This window comes from Anoplopoma fimbria, chromosome 12, assembly GCF_027596085.1.
Source record: "Anoplopoma fimbria isolate UVic2021 breed Golden Eagle Sablefish chromosome 12, Afim_UVic_2022, whole genome shotgun sequence".
Classification (NCBI taxonomy): domain Eukaryota; kingdom Metazoa; phylum Chordata; class Actinopteri; order Perciformes; family Anoplopomatidae; genus Anoplopoma; species Anoplopoma fimbria.
This window is the reverse complement of record NC_072460.1, coordinates 19,414,493-19,434,018: the sequence shown is the minus strand read 5'-3', so window position 1 is coordinate 19,434,018 and position 19,526 is coordinate 19,414,493. Positions and strand designations below refer to the sequence as shown.

Here is a 19,526-nt window from a genome sequence, read left to right as displayed (position 1 = left end):
AGAGAGTTTTAGCATTATCATTCATCATTTTCACATACATTTTAAATATCATTATCAAAACATAATTTATTTCATTAAAAAAAATCCCTAAGTGAACTTTTAACTTAATATAATACTGATGCCTCTATATGACCTACACAAGTAAACAAGATTGTCTTTTTTTATGTAGTTATTCTTAACGCCTATCATTGGTGCTATCGGGTCAGATTCTGGCAAATTCAGAAGAAATCATGAAGGTTCACCAAAAACTCCCTCAGTTCAGACTACAGACCATGCTGCTGGAAAACCAGACGTAACGCTGGGCCCACTGGAGGGAAAGGAGTGACGGGAGAATCAGAACCAGGACTGAGCCGGGAAGACTGTCAAACCCTTCTGCAGTAAAATGAGAGGTTTTCTAAAGGGACTCTGGTGCTCGGAAACACTACCACTTATACGTGAGTTTTAAGCAATGCATCATTTCCCCAATATGTATAATCATATAGTGATGCTGTGTTAGCCTGAGTAGCATCCCACATGTTGACGATCTACTGAATGCATGTTTGTAGCAGTAATCATCCGAGTCGAACTGCTTGCAGAACTCAAGAATGCGTCAGCTAACACAGTTATTCTGGATGACAGTGCTTTCTTTCATTCACACACTGGCTCGGACAAATTGCATCACGCTCCCCAGGCCAGCTGGTATGTCTATAAATGAAAAACTCCAAAAGTTGTGGAAACTTGCCTCAGCAAGAATTTCAGAAGAGGAAATTTAACTGCCAACATACTGTACATGCGCAATAGTGAAAGTCTGGTCCTACTCATGTACAACAACTTCCTGATTAAAGATTTTCAAATTATCTGATTTAAATTAGATGATTTAAGTTATATGTGGAGGGAGTCTGAACTTTTGAAATAATTGTTTGAAAGAAAATGTTAACTCTAGGTTCACTTACTAACCACATAATTAAGTTTACTGATTTGACTAATACCTAGATTTAAAGTAGCTAAATAGAATTTATTAATTTGATATCATTTTTCCTACCGTGACATGTCAAACTGTCAAACAAAAAAAGGCATATTGACAACAGGATACCCAACTCAGGCGGGCAGTTTGAATTTCAATACTTTTTGTTTCCGCATCAGGTTATAATCCAAACATGTGATGGAAGCAAAAGGTCTAAAAAGGCAGGCAAATGGTCACAACAAACACAAAAATGAATATCAGGAAGAGTGCCACAAAGACAGAATTCGCAGTAGACAATTCGGCAGGTAAGCTGAGAGAAAGTGTCTTGTATTTATTCTGGGGAGCTCATGAGACGGATTGGAAACAGGTGTGTGCATGAGGGTTTGGGAGTCAGGTGATGATACAGGAGAGAAACAATGAGGACTACAGCAGGTCAGGAAGGAGAGTGACAGGAGAGGGAAAGGAATACTTTGACATTTTGATGTCTCATATCTGCCCTTTAATAATGAAGCTACAGCCAGTAAGCTTAGCATAAAGTCTACAGACATGGGGAAACAGGTAGTTTGCTCTGTCAACAGTAAAAACAATACGTACCAGCACCTATAAAAATCAATGATTAACATCTCATATCTTGTTAGAAGAAAAAAGGTGTTTTTGCTCGACTATTGTTTGCCTGGTTGCAGTGATGCAGTACTAGGCTAGCTGTTTCCCCCTGTTTCCAGTCTTTATGCTAAGCTAAGCTAACCATCTCCTAGCTGATGCTACATATTTAATGGACAGTTACAAGGGTGGCATCAATATTCTCATGAGTGCATTTCCCAAAATGTCAAACTAGTCCTTTAAATGAGGAAAAAACTTTTCAAAATGAATGTAAACATTTAATAACCACTACTCCAAAGTGTATACATTTATACTCAAGGCTCACGGTACTGAATTGGGGTATAATGGTTATGAAAACCTCATACCTTAGATCTTTTATGGTTTGTGCAATGTTTGTTATCCTATAGAAAAAAAACTTTCATTCAATTATCGGAAATATACTGTAGGAGTTAGAAAGCTAAAATCAAATCAGCACAAAATCCATTCACACAAAAAGACATGAATAATTATTTCATTCTAAAAGTCTATGTTACAGCTACAAATCCGACACTAATTTCCTGTTTGTTAATGTGTACGGCTCGTATCTGCTGACAGCGTGACTTCAGACACGAACGAGGATTCACATGAGTCGTAGTAAAACACGGCGATGACGAAATCCTTGTTATATTTTTAAACCACGCTGTGATCTGTGACTCTATCAAAGGTCATACATCCTCACATAGAGCTGCTTAAGTAAGCTGTTTTCTGCCTGTCTAAAATTAAAGCACACAGTGAGGAACAGCAGGGATGGGAAGATGTTAATCCCATGATGACGGGTCACAGACGGAGCATGTGATCCTGGTTGAGATCAACACGTGGAAACGCATCTGTGTGAGCTATTTAAATGTTGAAGGAAGAAAAACTAGTCGTCTGCAGTAGAAAAGTCAAAATATCTTAATACTTTCAGATTGTGAAATCTCCTTTCCACATTAAACAAATTCGAGCAGCAGGCCTTAGAGGATGTAAGTAGTTTTGTGTTATGTGGTCTGGGCTTACATCCCTTTTTCTAGCCACTGGATTGTGTTTGTTTTACTTTGTGTTTCAAGCTCTGTGGGAAGTGAACCTGGATTTGAAAGTGACATTTGCCGTCGTTGCTCTCTGAAAGCTGTTTGTTTTAAACCCAATGGCCTTTAATTTATTCACCTTTTGACTTAGAAAATACATTTACCAACCTCTGATGGGTTGTTTTAAATATTAATTACAGTATTAGAGGATTTAAGTTATATGTGGAGGGAGTCTGAACCTTTGGATTAATAGTTTAAATAAGGTTTTAACTCAAGGTTAACTTACTAACCACCTAATTAAGTTTAGTAGTCATCATGTAGCTTCAGTATAAAACTTTGGTTGTGTGTTGATTGTTCATTGGCTGTTTAATACTTTACTCACTTTGTTATTCATTTCTGTATTAGTACGATAGACAGTTGGAGGTCATGTGAATTTCTATTTTTGATTCTGGAGCTGTTCTTTACTGCAGGAACCGTCTTAGAGATAAGGATTGATTTCCTGGCCTGAGATCAGGTGCTTCCTCTTTAAATGTGCTTTAGGAGCTCCAACTGTACATTGTGTCAAAGATCAGAGTTTAAAATACAATTTTTCCTTATTTTTTAATGCTGGCTGGTGTTTTCTTATGCTGGCTACTTCACGTCGCAGTGGCTGGTTGTGTATTTGAATGATGTAATGTAAAGATAGTAATTAAGAACATTTATTCAAGTACAATTTTCAAATGTAATTTTCTGTTGTTGGTTCTTTATATCCATATATATTGTGAAACTGACACAAGTTACCTAGCAAATTCAGATTTTATATTCACTGTTTTAATGACAGAAACATAATTTGAACAGTTAATTGAAAAAAGTAAAATATGGAGAATCCAAATTATTTTTGTATTTTTGTGAATTTCTTTTTGGTTTCCTGTAAAAGTTTTTAGCAGTTGAGAGGGCTCTTTGTTGGGACTTAGCAATTTGCATTCAAAATTTTACTTGAGTAAAAGTACAACTAAGTATTAGCATCAAAATATACCTTTAGTGCCAAAAGTAAAAGTATTCATCATGCAGAGTATTGATTGGTGTGTTCATCACTTTAATGTTGAAGCTGGTGAAGGCGGGGCTTATTTTAATTACTTTATTCCTGAATATCCAAGTAAGTCCCATTGTAGCTTCTTATAATACATCATAATTACTATTATAGTATTATTAATCTGAATCTGCAAAGTAACTAAAGTTGTGGAGTAAAAAGTACAATAGTTGCCTGTGAATTCCAGTGGAGTAGAAGCATAAAGTAGAAGAAAATGAAATACTAAAATTATACTTAGGTACATTACTTGAGTAAATGCTGCTTTCCACTAGAAAGCTCCAGACAACAGACTGCAGCTGTGTGTTGTTGTGGTGTCGGTCATGTGCACTCAACTGCTGACTCTACATTTCTCACAGCAGCAGCAGTAGCAGCAGACTGGGTGTTTTCTCCTCAATGTTGGACTGCACCTTTAACGTCCTTGAACGCACCTTGTGGTCGGGTTTTGTCCAATTAGTGTGTAGGTGGAGCGCAGGAGGAAACCGACCGCGGCGGACGGACGGACGCGGATCTCTCTTTCCAGTTCCTGAACGCGGAGACAAAACCAACGTGAAGTCAAACTTCTGCTGCAGAAAGTCAATCACAGTCTGCTGATCCGAAGTCCGATGGTGTTTGAGGAAGATTTCCCGATGATTGAAGTATCGATCCCATCGATGGAGAGGGAAGTGGACGAGTCGGGAAAGTCCAGAAAGGTGTGGAAGCCTGTTTGATCTTTCACTCTAACTCACTTTTAATAGCTTTTCTCTGCAGCGTAACGACACTTCAGCATGATGTTCCTCCATAATAATGTGTTTTTTTGCTTCGCTATTCTAACATGCCACGTGACTAGTTTGGTGTTAAAAGTGAAACGCGACACCAGGTGAGCCAGGTAACCTGCAGGTAGAAGAGTGCGGGTGAGTGGTTTTCTCTCCTGAGGTGAAAGAAATACTCAAACACAGTAAAACTAGAGAAATATAGATGAAGTCTTGCATTTGAATTTTGCTTTAAAATAAATAAACATTGGTGGTAGTTAGTAGGCTACATAGTCGAGTACTCTTGGCCTACTTAAGTACAATTTTTGAAGTACTTGTACTTTCCTTAAGTATTTCTCTTTTCTGCTACTTCACCACAATTCAGAAGGAAATCTTGTACTTTTTACTTTTTTTATTTGCTAACTTAAGTTACTTTGCAGATTCGGATTGATCAACAAATTATGTTTTGTTATTATAGATAAAACTATTTTGGGCGATAATATATATATATATTAGAATTAGAAATAGAATTAGTTCCATCTTTAACAGCTGCAACATTACACACTAATTACAATCCAATATCATATTCCATTCTGCAAAATGAGTACTTTTACATATGGTACTTAAAGTATATTTTGGTGGCAATACTTTTGTACTTTTAATTATATATGTATGACTTTTACACAACAGATTATTTCTACACTGTGGTATTGCTACTTTTACTTAAGTACAAGATATATTTTAAGATATAAAAGTAGCAATACCACAATAGATGTATACTACAAGTGAAAGTCCTGCATTCAAACATTCTACCTAAGTGAAAGTACAAAATGATTTGCAACAAAATGTACTACAGGTATCAAAAGTAGAAATACTCATTATACAGAATGGGCCATCACTCTCATACAACTATATCGAACATTATTGTGCTATTGATGATGTATCATGTACTCACAGTAATGTTGTAGTTGTTTGAAGTTTTATGTACTTTTGGGTTGATTCTGCACATTTCATTAGGACATATCATTTGTTTTGTGTGTAAAATCTAAAGACTTAAAAACTTTAGCTGTCCAAAGTAGAAAAAAAAGTCCAGTAGTTTCCTCTGAAATATAGTGGAGTACAAATACTACATAACTGTTAAGAACAATACTCTCTACCACAGAAAAGTATGAACTACTTTGTTGTAAATATGTTTGCGTTTTACACGCATGACCTCTCACTCCACATGCGTGGAAATAAGTCATTAAAGCCTCATTTTCTTAGTTTAATAACTCTGTTTGTTTTACTAAAGTTCTCTGTGCACTAGTTTGATTTCGGGATGAAAGAAAGTTAAATACAGCAGCCTGACGTAAAACTACACGGACCTCCAGAGAACAGTCACTTAATTATGGACTTGTAATAAAATGCATTCACACCTACATTTTAAACTAATAAACAATAAAAATGACACTAACATGGGGAATTTTCTGCAGAGTGCTGAGCTGACCTCTGCTTGGTTTTTATCTTCTCAGTCTGAGAACACAAGACGTTTGAGTCGTGTTACTTTCTGTTGACATTACTGATAAAGTAAGCGGCAACAGCACGACAACGACGTCTTGCAGTTTGTTCTCCAGAGCAGCACAATGCTCATTTTACTACTCTTTGATTCCTGATTCTCATTAGTTTTTTTATTTATTTAAATCAAAACACTTTGCCAACTAAATTATTGAAGAGGACAGCATGATGTTCTCATGACTGCAGTCGTCTGAAGTGGTTTGGTTTTGTTATGCTTTGATCAAGCTCTACTGTGAAAGAAAATGAAAGCTCTTTTAGATTTAACTGTCTAACAAACGCAGTTCACCAAAAGACAACACAGAACAGTAAAGCTAACAGACAAAACTTAAACTTTTTAAAAACAAGTTATATCATTAATTCGAAATCCTAAATGTTATTGTAAAAATCAAAACGCGAAAGAAACCATAACAACTAACCAAGATGTTACAAGTCATAACTCAATAATTATATTGCTGTTTAAAACTAAGAGACACAAGAGAAATCAGAAATAATCAAATAAACAGACATGATAAACAGTAGCGTACATCTAAGCACACACTCATTGTATTGAGATGTATTAAAGGACCGTCCATGCTCATCTATTTACACATATTTCTTATGAATGAAAATGAAGCTCAGTAGCTCCTCCTGGTGAGAAATGATGTTGCTGTATTATGAAGCAAACCTCTGAGGAATAATCTGCTAAATAGTTTAAAACCGCAAAATAAGATTAAAAGAATATAAAGACATTACGTCGATTCAAGTCCTTATCAAGTTTTTATTACAAATTTGTCGGTTGTATCTATACTAGAATATAAATTGAAGCTGGATCACATGTTGCATTTATTAAATGAGTCACATTGAGATTATAATCTCTTTTTCAAGAGCGCCCTGACTGAGACAGGTGGCATCACAAATGTTGCAAACACAAAAGTAAAATGCAAAACAATTAAAAAAGAACACAAAGAACAAATTATAGAATAATAAAATATTTAGCATTCAAAGAACAAATGTGTTTATTGTCAGATTTACGTGATATATGTTTGATTTCTGATTTGTTTGTCTTCAATTGATGGGATGACGTTTTAAATGCTTTGGATGATAAAGGTTATAAATTAATATTAGAGCACATGTAATTATATTTAATTTAATTTTATCTCTTGGTTATAAAATCCAAACAAGACTGGAGAACCATGTCTGTTTTAAAAAGAATGAAGTTGACGATTAAGAAGGAAAATGCATTTTTGTCATTTTAAAAAGCACGTCACAAAATGGCCAACCTGACAAACATTTATTCACTGAATCACAGATTGTGATTAAACCTTCTGTCTTTTGTTTGCAGCTCTTCAGAGTTGAAGTCTTGTTTCACGGGAGGAAACATTATGTGCTCCGAAGAAGCAGCGAATTCCAGACTCTCCACAGGAAAGTAGGTTGATTTAAAGCCACAATTAATCCGATGTTATTGAATTATTTCCTGACATTAAAGGTCGAAATAAAGGAAAACTAAAAGTGCTTCTAGTGGTTTAATTTCAGCTATGTTGTGTTGCGTGCCGTCATGTTGATCTGTTGTATCGTTTGGTACCTGCAGCTCAGGAAGATCATCCAGACTCCAGACTTCCCGAGCAAAAGGAACCCCCATCTGAGGACCAAACCTCCGGAGCAGAGGAGGCAGGAGCTGGAGGACTACGTCCAGGTAACACGTCAGGCTCAGTGAGGCGGGAACTCCTTCAGGCACTGAGAGGGTTTCAGGCCGATCTCCATCAGCAGCAGGTCTCTGTGATGCTGAAGGGCCCTTGTGCAAGACAGGATGCTCTAACAGGGATTTCTGACCTCACTAAGGGGGCGACAAAACTTAATTTAGGACTTTTCAAAACAGGAGTTAAAATGAATCAATCAAGTATTATTTATATAGCAGCTTTCAAACAAATCAAATGCAATTCAACATGCTTGACAAATGATGACATGATGACAAATTATGACAATACGAAAACAAGATGAAAATGAAGAGACTAAAGCACAACAAATTTAGTTAGAATAAATAAAAATAAAATAAAGCACTGAATAAACTGATCAAGGAAAAACAGTAAAATGTTAATAAAGTAAAATTTAGAGCGAAACAAAATAAGAAATAAAAATAACAACAACTAAAACAATTAACAGACTGTATAAAATAACACTTAATAATAAGCAAAAATAATAAAAAACATTAACTTATAAAACACTACATAGAGACAGACTGAGTAGATGGGTTTTAAGTTCAATATTTTCAGTTAAAAAAATGCTTTACAATAATAAGAAAAGTAAAAGATGGAGATAAGTGGAGACACAGAAGATTGAAAAATTGTAAATAAACCACAAATTCAAAGTTCAAAAGTGAAAGATTCTTGTTTAAAGCTGTTCAAGAGTCGAGGTGCAACAACAGTAAGAAAAAACAACATTCTTAAACTGTCACAAACAGAAGCTCAGGATTGTTTTCTCTGTTGCTGCAGGACATCATCTACCAAAACGAAGACGTGCCTCAGGTGCTGCTGGACTTCCTCCACGTGAAACACTTTCACACAGGGATCAAGATGAGCAGCATGGAGTAAGTCCTTCAGTCCAGACTCCTCTGACCAAGAGAGTGCTTCTAAATTCAGCTCCTCTAAATTTGGATTGGGGGCAATTCAGTAACATAATACAACTTTAGACACATTTCTACCAGTGGTGTGGAGCAGCAAGAAGGAAGGACAGACGTGTTCTGTGTGTGAGATTATAATCATTCTAAAAGATGATATTTATAAACACAAGGAAGTTACTTTATGTATCATAGAGTAGCATCTGTCGTATACATGTATATTGACCTTTTATTTTGATAGTGTCTTTTCAGGAAATCTGTAATGGTTATGTTTTTTTATTTCAGATCACTTGATGAATTGGACAGTCAGGATTACAGGTGAGACCTCTAGTAGTATTTGTGTGGTGCAGTATTTGTACTCTGGGTACTAGATGGGGTGTAGCTACTGTGGGAAGAATCCTGAGCACAGGAGATTATCTTCTCGTCTCTGCAACACCATTATTTCAGAGATGACAGAAGCATTTAAATGACTAAAATATAAAAGAACACATCTTATTAAGTCAAATATGACTCTTACACCACACTTTGGACTGTTTGTTCCTCTTCACGCCATGACTCGTCAAATTTCCAGCAGTGAAGATGCAGAGTTTGACGTTATGACGCATGTGTTTTTGCAACGTGCAACTGTCCGAAAAACATGCAGAAATTGAGAAAAAAGACAGAGGCGTACAATTCCTATTGATAAGACAGTTCTGATTCCATGTATCCGTAGTCTGGATATCACTCCACAAATCAACACATATCATACTTTTTGACTTCTTCTGTCTGTACGTCATGTCTGCAGATCGCTAAGGGCGTAATTTTCAGTGCACAATAAAGTTGGTATACACATCAAATTAATGTTTGAAGTATTAATGTTGCATGAGACTAACGTACATTACTTTCGTTTCCTCAGTTATCCGTTGCCAAATCAGCGAGTGTTGGGATTCTTTAAGGATCCTTATCTCTCCGAGTGCACATCAGGTAGGAAACATTACGTAACAGCTACTGACTCCGTACTTGTGGGCTGTAATTGTGAATTGAAAAGCATTAAAAAGACTGTATGAACCCTGAGCTCTTGTCTCGTCCTGCAGATCTCCCAGATGTCGTTGTGGACGGGGTTCTTCAGGGTTTTTATCCCCGGGACATCCGGGTCAGCTTCACCGCTCCGGTTCTCACCGAGCCCGACCCCCCCACTCCTATAGAGGCCTGAACATCACAGTTATATGTAGAATTTAATGTTTTAAAATAGAATATACAAAACTGCCAAATACACAGTGCCAGCAGGGAAGATTGAAGATTAAAGAAAAGGCGTGATGCTAAAATAAAAACCCACCAAAATTCATCTTTAAACAGAAATGGTTACATTTTTATTTTAGGATATATTTTTGTCACGTAGTAATTTGTGTTTATAAGTGTCAAACGCAGTCCACCTTTTTTCAGCCATGGTATTTTAAAGCATTTTTTTAGGGTAAACAAATTATTTTAGAGTTGTATGTACTTTTGTATAATTTCGTTTGTATTGAAACTATAATACATAATCAAACACAATGCATCCTGTTTCTATACTTAATCCTGAGCTGCAGGACAAGTGATGTTTTTTCCAATCAAACATACATTTCTTACACATATTTTTTTATATATTCCTATTTCCAGGAAGTTTCCGAAGTACCTTATTAACCTGCATAAATTAATTGATTGACTACAGCCTCTCGTAATTTAGACTACATGAGAAAAAATACATTTTGTTTTTTACAATTAACACTTAAAATGATGAAAGCACTTTCAAATGACAATGTAATAGAAAATGTAAACCATCCTTTGGTTCATTAAACTCTTTCTTTTTACTAAATTAACCAAAATACTGAAAAAGTACTCCAAACCTCCCCAACCTAAAAAGAAATCATTTTTAAAATCTGGATTCAAATCATCAATTATTTCCCAAAAAGCAATTTTTTTGCAAAATTCTGTTATTTCTACTTAGAAAAAACTAACAGCATCTATTTAGTGGTTACATTTTTTTTTTCTAATAGTAGGTGATTTATTTTGGATTTATTGCAGTATGCTGGTGACAAAGGTGTCAGTTTTCTCTTCAGCTAACACGCCTCACTACAGCCTTCAGCAGAATTATTTACAAGCTGCAACAAGCAGCTCAGACTGAACATTCACGCATATTTGCCCGAGGGAGAAACGGCAGGAAGAAAAGCCGGTTAAGTCTTTGATTATTTAATTTGTTTGTGGTTTTAGTGGTGCTATAATGGACATCATGTCTGGCTGATTTCAAACCTGTTGGACCGGTTCACATAAAAGGAATAGTTCAAATAGTTAAAGTAGTTTATCAGTGATGAAACAAATATAAGTTTCACTGTATCCTGTGTCATAATGAGTACAATGTTTCAAATTTTGGGCATTTTTTTGTACTTTCATAAAGATGGGGGAGGTCTGAGAGACAGATTTTTTTAAAACATCAATGGTTAAAATTGATGCAGCAGAGTACGACAGATCCAGACTTTTTTTAAGTCCATAGTTTAGTACACGCTCCAAAAACATTTCCCACAATGCATCTCAATAGCATATTTCCTCAGATCTTCCCTACTGTTATAATGTCCTAAATATCCCAAACATTTAAATAAAATATATGAAAAATATATGTAAATGTATGTCACAGCACATGTGGATCAATGCATCATGTATTATGGGTTAAGATGGAGATTCCTTGAATGCTATATGACCTTGGCTTTAAATTCTAGATATTATAATTTAATTTAAGAATACTTATTGCAATGTGGAAATTCTCAACAGAAAAGAAGTTCTCAAAACTGAAAGCCCTAATTGATTTCATTAGCAACCAACTGCAGTAATCAGAACAACTTCATGTTACCGATGGATGTATACAAATGTAGAGAACGTGGTGTGATAAGAACAATAGAAACATGAAACTACATAACACACGTTATTACCCACCTCCAGGGTATCGCAGAGGAGAAGTGCTGAGAAGACCAGTCAGTCAACTCTACAGTCACACAAAACACACTACAGAGCTCTTTGACAATACATCGTCCTCCATGGTCGACAGATTTATGTTTGTTTGACTCTGGCTGGGTCCGAAATGAGCCGTGGCCTCTCACACAGTGACGTGCACTGCTCACACTCTTTCATTGAAATAATCTGTTGATGAAGACCAATCTGTCGCCTGGATCTTTGTCATGTGGCCTCGAGACGGTCCAAACCAGAAAAACAACAGTTGTTATAAATCTCTTAAGGGAGGAGGTCAGTGTGGATGGTTGGACAAACGATGGGCCTGAATGCAGCAACAATCACAAGTTTATCTTGTGTTTTCTCTTCAATTTCTGTTAAGAGAAACAAAATCTACTGCAGATTCTTCTGTTTTTATCCAAAAAGAAGAACAACCCTGTTAATCACAATCCCCATCATTAGAAGAATAGTTAGAGAAAGAATAATCTAGCATTCCATCTGACAGCTTGATTAACTTAAATTTGATATATTGTTTTCTCAAATAAATGAGTATCCAGAAAAACAACAACTTGCATAAATAAATAAACGCACACAAACAAAAGATTATTTACACAACTGCGATTTTTGCTAATTGGTAGTCAATGAATTCATCGATTTACAATATTCATATAGATAAACGACATATGTATTTAGTTACATCAACTTTGTCATCAATATACAAAGCTCATATTTGAGGATTGGTAAGCTTAACAGCTAGAGTTACCTGCAATGTTGACTTATTTTAGGCTAAAGTTCCTTTGTTTAGAGGAACAGTGAGTGAGATTGAGTGGCATCTAGTGGTGAGGTTGCAGAAGGCAAGCAGCCACATACCCCTTGTTCACCCTTCTCTTTCAAAGCATGTCGGAGAACTATGGTGGCCCCTTAGGTAGGGATAGGTTTCCGTAGGATTTTATTACCACTAGGAGCGACTCTTATCAATATTACGATCTCTTTTCATAACTAATTAATTGCTTTGAAAAACATATATAGAATTTTTAAAACAAATAAATTCAGAACAGGATTAGATGTTATCTATAATTGAGGTATAACTAAATATTGTTTTTAGAGCAGCAACAATAATGTTTTTGACAACAAAGTCACTATAGAAACAATTCTACATTCCTGAGTGAAGTTTATCAATATATATCAATAATATCAATAATGAATAATACAGACATCAGAAAGTATCAGTCATTCCTCCTGTCCTCCCGTGTGCTTTGTCTCATCCAGCAGAGAAGCTTTAAGACTCACATCTCTCAATTCATATCTACCTATGATCAGCCTCTCATGCTTATAATTCTGATGATTTTTTTTATTTTTTATCACATCAGCATAATAGTGACTGCGGCCATTAACACAACCTTCCTGAAGGCATTTAAATGTTAGTAAGTCATTGCAAGTTTTAAGTGTGAAACCACAAGATTTAAACTGTCCAAAATCAAAAAGTGTGGCATTCCTTTATTTTTTTTGCTGTAAATGTTTCTGGTATGAGATGAAAGAATCAGAATGATGTGAAACAGCTGCTTTGATTATTCTCTTTAATATTAACCTGTATAAACTTTGCCTTGATATGTAGGTCAGTACTATGTTTGACCTCTGACAGCGTTCATTAATGCTGCAATTTCATAGGCTGTCACCATAGGCAACCGGGCCCCCGACCCACGTGGTAATATTGTTTAATTTCCAGAATGTGACCTCTGAAACTGATGAATATTGTCTTTTAAATGTGTTGTTTGCACTGAAACAAAACTTGAGATTCACAGCAATTAAGAGGACGTGAACAGCATTGAGCCCAAAAAAAATATACTTTTTTTTCCCTCCGGTAAGTACTGTTGTAGAATCATGCAAACGATATTGTTTTCCTGGTCTGGATAGTTTTTATATTAAAAATATTTTAAAAATCTTAATTTTAAAATGTATTTTATGATTTAAAACGTATTTGAGAGACTCATAATAATGTGTAGTAATATTATATTATTAAAAACGCTGTATGTTATACCGTTTTGTTTTAAAATGCTAAACTAATGAAGAAAGTTGTTGCGTGCAAAACATCATGACTGCATGAAAAAGGGTGAATGTACTGTAACAAAAAAAAAGTCCGTCTCAGCGGAATGACGTTGTTAGGCTGCTTCGGTGTTTGTTTACTTTCTGTCAGCTGACGTCATTTGTGTACAGGGAAACACGAAATCAATGCAATCAAAACAGCCTTGATATGTATTACTGATGCTCACACATTAATATGTGACAGTCTTACACATTTTTCTGTGATATATTCAAAGCTTTATGATGTTTTTGTAATTAAGTATTATTATATTGCTACTCACTTTTTCATTATCTTAATGCTTCCTACACATACAGTACCAGTCAAAAGTTTGGACACACCTTCTCATTCAATGTTTTTTCTTTATTTTAATTTTTTTCTACATTGTAGATTAATATTGAAGACATCCAAACTATGAAGGAACACATATGGAATTATGTGGTAAACAAACAAATGCTCAACAAACCAGAATATGTTTTATATTTTAGATTATTCAAAGTAGTTGAATGAGAAGGTGTGACCAAACTTTTGACTGGTACTGTATAGTTAAATAAAACTAAATAATAATACATTTCCTCAGATAACTCTAGGAATGCATATAACTTTGCTATTTTTGCAGTGAGGCTTTTATTCCACATTTCTTGATATAATATTATTATCAATAATTCGAAAGCAGTTAAAGCTATAATCTCATGTTTAAAACTCCTAAGCTAAAGTGCAAAACATATGATGAGCTCATACAATACGATGAATGCACTGCTATATAAAGTAAGCTACACGGCATAACAGTACACAAAATAATTGCCTGCCTGTTTTTTCTTCACTTTAGCCCATTCCTCTCTTCACCTCTCTCTTCTTGACCAGAGTCCAGAGTATCTGTTCTGTGCTCTCACTAAATCATGACGGAGCGGGAGCAGCTGCCGTACCCGGCTCTGGCCCCGAAGGTCTTGGCCTGGTTCGAACAGACCACAAGACCCCGTAACTGGTGTCTGAAAATGGCCTGTAGCCCATATCCTTCTCTTAGTGCTGAGAGTTTAACGTTGTCCGACACCTGGCAAGCCCAAATATGTGTTAAAATAATACAAATGTGAGTAAGCTTGAGAAGATACTGTATATCGTTATGTGTCACAGTTCTGCTCCATACTCCCCTGTCATCAGCTCACTCAGTTCACCTGTCAGCCACTCCCTGCTCATCAGCTCACTCTCTATATAAGCTCCACTGCCAGATTGTTCTCCGCACTATGCCAGACTTTCCAGCACTCATCTTTGGACTGATCTCCCGTTACAGACCTCGCCTGTTCTGGATTCTTCAAGGTAACAAATCTGTCACAGACTATGCCATAGACTTCCGGACCAAGGCATGTCTGAGTATGTGGAACATGGCTGCTCAGTTGGGAGATACATTAAGGACGAACTGATCTCCTTCGAGCTGCCCACTTCCCTGGAGGGACTCATCGAGGTGACCTCTAGGTTGGACCGGCGCAGCCATTTTGTTCACCTCTGCCCAGTAAAAGCCCGGCTCACCCTTAAACTAGGAGGTACTGGTGTGCCGAGCCGTTTTCAGACCCTCCTTCTGCCAAAGACCACTGTTCCAGGCCAAGCTCCTCCTTCCTGGTGGACCTCAAACTATATCCACCTTCCTTGACTCTGGGGCTGACGCCTCTATTATGGACGAGGAGCCCCTTCGTGCCTGCTCCTCCTCCTTCTTCGACCCCTCGCCTCATCGAAGGAGGTCCTGCTTACTCTGTTCACTGTCTGCTTTGCTCCCACCGCCGTGGTCGAGGTTTCCAGTACCTGGTCGACTGGGAGGGTTATGGTCCTGAGGAGAGGTCCTGGGTCCCAGCTCGACACATCTTCAACCCACAACTCATCTCCGACTTCCATCGGCAGCACCCGGACCAGCCTTCCAGGACCACGACGCCTGCTGGGAACACCCAGCAGAGTTCTCCCTCAGACAGTGAGGGGCCCTCCTCAGCCTCCGAGGAACCCCTCCTCCAGACCCCCACCACCCACCCGACTGAGGATTCTGACTCTGCGGCCTCGGAGGAGCTCTAGTTAGATTAACCATTATTAGTCCCATTAAGTCTTTCTAGTATGTAATCATCTATCCTCTGTTGTTGATAAAGCTTTATGAATGAATGAACATGAATGAGTTTTAACCCTTAACCTCCTTCCTCCACGTGGTTGGATTATGTGTCCATACTGGTGGTCCTCCTCAACTGCATGAGTCTGGGGATGTACAAGCCCGGTGGCGAGAGGAGCTACAAACTAGAGGTCAGAGTGACACCTGCACCCTTCATTAAAAAGTCTCCATCCTTTCCCTCTGTGAAAACACACGCTGCATATTTTAGTCTAGATAAAATATAACACAAAAGGCTAACAATAACCTAAAATGCCTTTTTTATATACAATACATTCAAAATGTCCCTCTGTATTTGTGACTTAACACAACAGTACTCATGTTGCCACTTATGTTAGCATTAGCATTGTTGTTTCTACTTTGTTTAACGGTGAACTTTTATTTTATTCTGTATTGCCAGATTGTGGATTCCTTCGTCTTGGCATTTTTTGTCATGGAAATGCTCGTCAAGATGTTGGCCAAGGGAGGCTACGGCTATGAGGGGAGTTACCTCAGCAACCCCTGGAACAAGTTGGACCTATTCATCAACTCTGTAGAGTGAGTATCCCACGATGCCTTTCACGCGTGCTGAAAGAAAATCACCATTTCTTCAATCTTGTCTACTGATGAACAACATCAGTCACCTTAGGAGAACACCAAATTTCAATTCTCCGTTTCTCCCGGGGTAAAAGAAAACATACATGATTGTTCACTCTTAAACACAGCAGTGTTTCAAAGCAGAGAAACCAAAAAGTTTGGACAGCTTTGTTCAGACTGGCCTGATACCACCCGCTCTTGTCTTATTTATGAGCTGACTGGTTTGATATTCAGTATAAAAATGTGTGTACAGTTTTATTTTTGCATATGAAAACAAAAAAAACTTCTCTCCCTGTTTCTGTCCCTTCAGGGTGTTCGACTACTTTCTGGTTTACGTCGGCCTCCACTTGCCAGTCTGTCAAGTACTCGGGCCGATGCGACTGATCGGCAGAGTGACAAGTAGGTCAACGTTTCAATTTGTCGTTTTGCAGAGTGTTTCCAGACATTTGACAGTATGTGCATAATGTAGTGGTGTAAACGTGTGGATGATTCTATGAGTGAAACAATTCAAGCTTTCAATGTGACTCTATGGGCGTCGATTGATGTGATAAACCTCCCAAGGCAGTTTGCTTCTTTCTAATTTTTCATTTTTAATTACATTTGAGAAGTAACGGTCATTTTTAATAAAGCAGGTCATTGGACGCGTGATAAATGTACTTTGAGAACTTTTATGACACATTTTGGATTCAAACAGGCCTTTCTCCAGCAAGAATACTTCTCCAGCACAAACGTGGAGATAGATCAGGCAATGCTATAATAATAATAAATGATCAAATGTAAACCTAATACAACATGCCCTCTATCTGGCAAGAACAATCTGGATGTAAACACTGAATTATCAAAAGAAATTAGTACCTCTCCTGTCTAATGCAATTCAAAACAACAGGCTAAACTATCTGTTTCGAAAACTTTGCCGAAGCAACTGAAAAGAACTGTGAGAAGTCCAATAAGCTAAGCCAATACTTACTCTACAAGCACATGGTTGCTAAACCAACATTCATTTATCTGAGGAACATCTCAGAAATAAGACCATTTTTAACTCAACACTGATTCCTACTTTTATTACATTATTGCAGCTCTCTGACCAAAAGAGACCAGACCAAAGAATCTTTAAGAAAATTACAGAATAGTTAAAAGTGTCAGCTATCTATCTATTAACATGAGCATACATGAATTATTTTTTTCTCGTGTGTGCGTGTGAGTAAGTTTTAGTCATAAAATAACGACTGACGGCATCTTTCTGTCTCCATCTGTGCAGGTATGCGTGACGTGGTGACGGTGCTCTTGGACATCTCGCCCATGCTTGTGAACGTGTTCATACTCAACCTGTTTTTCATCAACATCTTCGAGGTAATGGGAGTCCGCTGGTTCCTGGGAGTGCAGCACCTCGTGATCCTGGCCAGTGCCATGATCCACCGCCATCACCTGAAGCAGTCCCAGTCCTGAGACGACCACGTCCATGCAGGCATTCACCCTGATAATGAGAGAGAAGAAAGACAGTATGGGTTATTTTATAGTTAATCATTTAATTATCATAGGGCTTTTACTTAAAATAATCCAGAGGATATTAAGATTACATTTTTTTAAAGGCCTGATCAGACTAAATTGGCAAAATTGGAGAAATGAGCAGCTGTTAAAAAGGCCTGGAATAATGCTAGTCTGGTGTCAATGTGTCAGTATGTGTGTCAGTGGGTTTTGTGGAGATATAAACAAATAATTGAAAATGCAAACAGGTCAGCTTGTTTTAAGGACACAGTGAAATCAAAAATACACATGTAATACAAATTCTAATCCTGTGATAACCATTAATTAGCTCTTGTTTTCTGTCAAATATTATAATTATATAAAAATTATATAAAAATACAATTATGTGTGGTTTAATGTGATTTGTGGCGATGAGTTAACTATCATATAAAACTGCACTTGATCATCATAACAGCTGGTCTAGTCTAAAAGGATCAGAGGTGTGTTTGCATGTCAGGTGGCAAAAACAACAAAACAATATTATTATTATTATTATTATTAATTTCTCCCTCATCCTCCCTCCTTCCGTATTGTCAGACCTCCCTGAATCAATATTCATTCATATAGAGAGGACCACTGTTTTTAACAACCTTTTTCCATCACTGCTTCAAAAACACTTCATGCATTTCATTGTAATGTATCTCAACTCGTTAACATACACTTCTATGTTTAGTCTACATTTCTATCATTTTTTGTTTAACTGATTAGTCCTGAGACACTTTGATGAATTATGCAAGCTTTATTTCTATCTTTTGAAAGTGCAGCTATTGAAAACTCAAGAAGGAGGTACCCTCTGCTGCACAACATTCAAACTTTTTGTTGAATACTGTTCATACTGTCGTCTTATATACGTGTATATGTTCACAAAAAAAATCACTGCAAGGGTGAAAACAGTCCTCTACAGTTTAGAATCGATTTGCATTCACTAAGCCACGTGTACTTTTAAAGAAATCGAATTAAATTTGAAAGAATACTGTTTTCATCAATGTAAAAACGCTTTTCATTATTGTTAGTGTTTGCTACAGTCATTCTACTGTTCTCTGCTGCCAGCAAAGAAAAGAAAAGTTGTCGTTGTTCTTTTACAGCCTTCTTACATTTTTGTCTTTTAATAAAAATCTATGCCCTCAATCTTGGGGCAATTGTTCCCTGTCGTATTGAATTTCGGTATTTTTCAAGCTGTTGTATCAAAGTTAGGAATTCCAGTATTTTGACAACACTAATATACTGTATATATATATATATATATACAGTATATATATATATATACACATACAGTACAAGTCAAAAGTTTGGACACGCCTTCTCATTCAATGGTTTTTCTTTATTTTTATTTGTATTTTTTTCTACATTGTAGATTAATATTGAAGACATCCAAACTATGAAGGAACACATATGGAATTATGTGGTAAACAAACAAATGCTCAACAAACCAGAATATGTTTTAGATTTTAGATTCTTCAAAGTAGTTGAATGAGAAGGTGTGTCCAAACTTTTGACTGGTACTGTATACACAGTATATATACACACACACACATATCTATATATCTCTCTCTATATATATACAACTCACTAACTCACTCACTCTCTCTTTTATTCTTATTATAAGTTATTCTGCTACTATTGGCAACTGAAAAGATACATTTAATAGAAGCCCTATAACACACTCGTGCCAGTCGTTTTGCGTGTTGACGCTAGCATTAAGATATCAAAATGTTGCGTTC

General features: G+C 36.7%; 1 protein-coding gene across 3 annotated transcripts; it reads left to right on the top strand.

Annotated features, from left to right (window-relative positions):
* Positions 1-2,125: 2,125 nt before the first annotated feature.
* Positions 2,126-9,980, top strand: snx22 (sorting nexin 22). Of its 3 annotated transcripts, none has more exons than XM_054609823.1 (8): positions 2,126-2,275; positions 4,110-4,344; positions 7,259-7,342; positions 7,505-7,609; positions 8,406-8,500; positions 8,816-8,848; positions 9,426-9,493; positions 9,604-9,980. In XM_054609823.1, exons 2-8 carry the CDS (start codon positions 4,258-4,260, stop codon positions 9,720-9,722), a joined length of 591 nt encoding a protein of 196 aa, XP_054465798.1. In that variant the 5' UTR covers positions 2,126-2,275; positions 4,110-4,257; the 3' UTR covers positions 9,723-9,980. The 3 variants fall into 3 exon arrangements, with proteins under 3 accessions (XP_054465798.1, XP_054465797.1, XP_054465795.1); XM_054609822.1 differs by having other exon boundaries at positions 2,126-2,413; XM_054609820.1 differs by having other exon boundaries at positions 2,126-2,544.
* Positions 9,981-19,526: the final 9,546 nt, after the last annotated feature.

Coding starts and splice junctions, on each gene's coding strand:
- snx22 (XM_054609823.1), top strand. CDS start 4,258: ATGGTGTTTGAGGAAGATTTCCCGATGATTGAAGTATCGATCCCATCG. Junction 4,345..7,258: donor AGTCGGGAAAGTCCAGAAAG/GTGTGGAAGCCT, acceptor TTTTGTTTGCAG/CTCTTCAGAGTTGAAGTCTT. Junction 7,610..8,405: donor AGCTGGAGGACTACGTCCAG/GTAACACGTCAG, acceptor CTGTTGCTGCAG/GACATCATCTACCAAAACGA.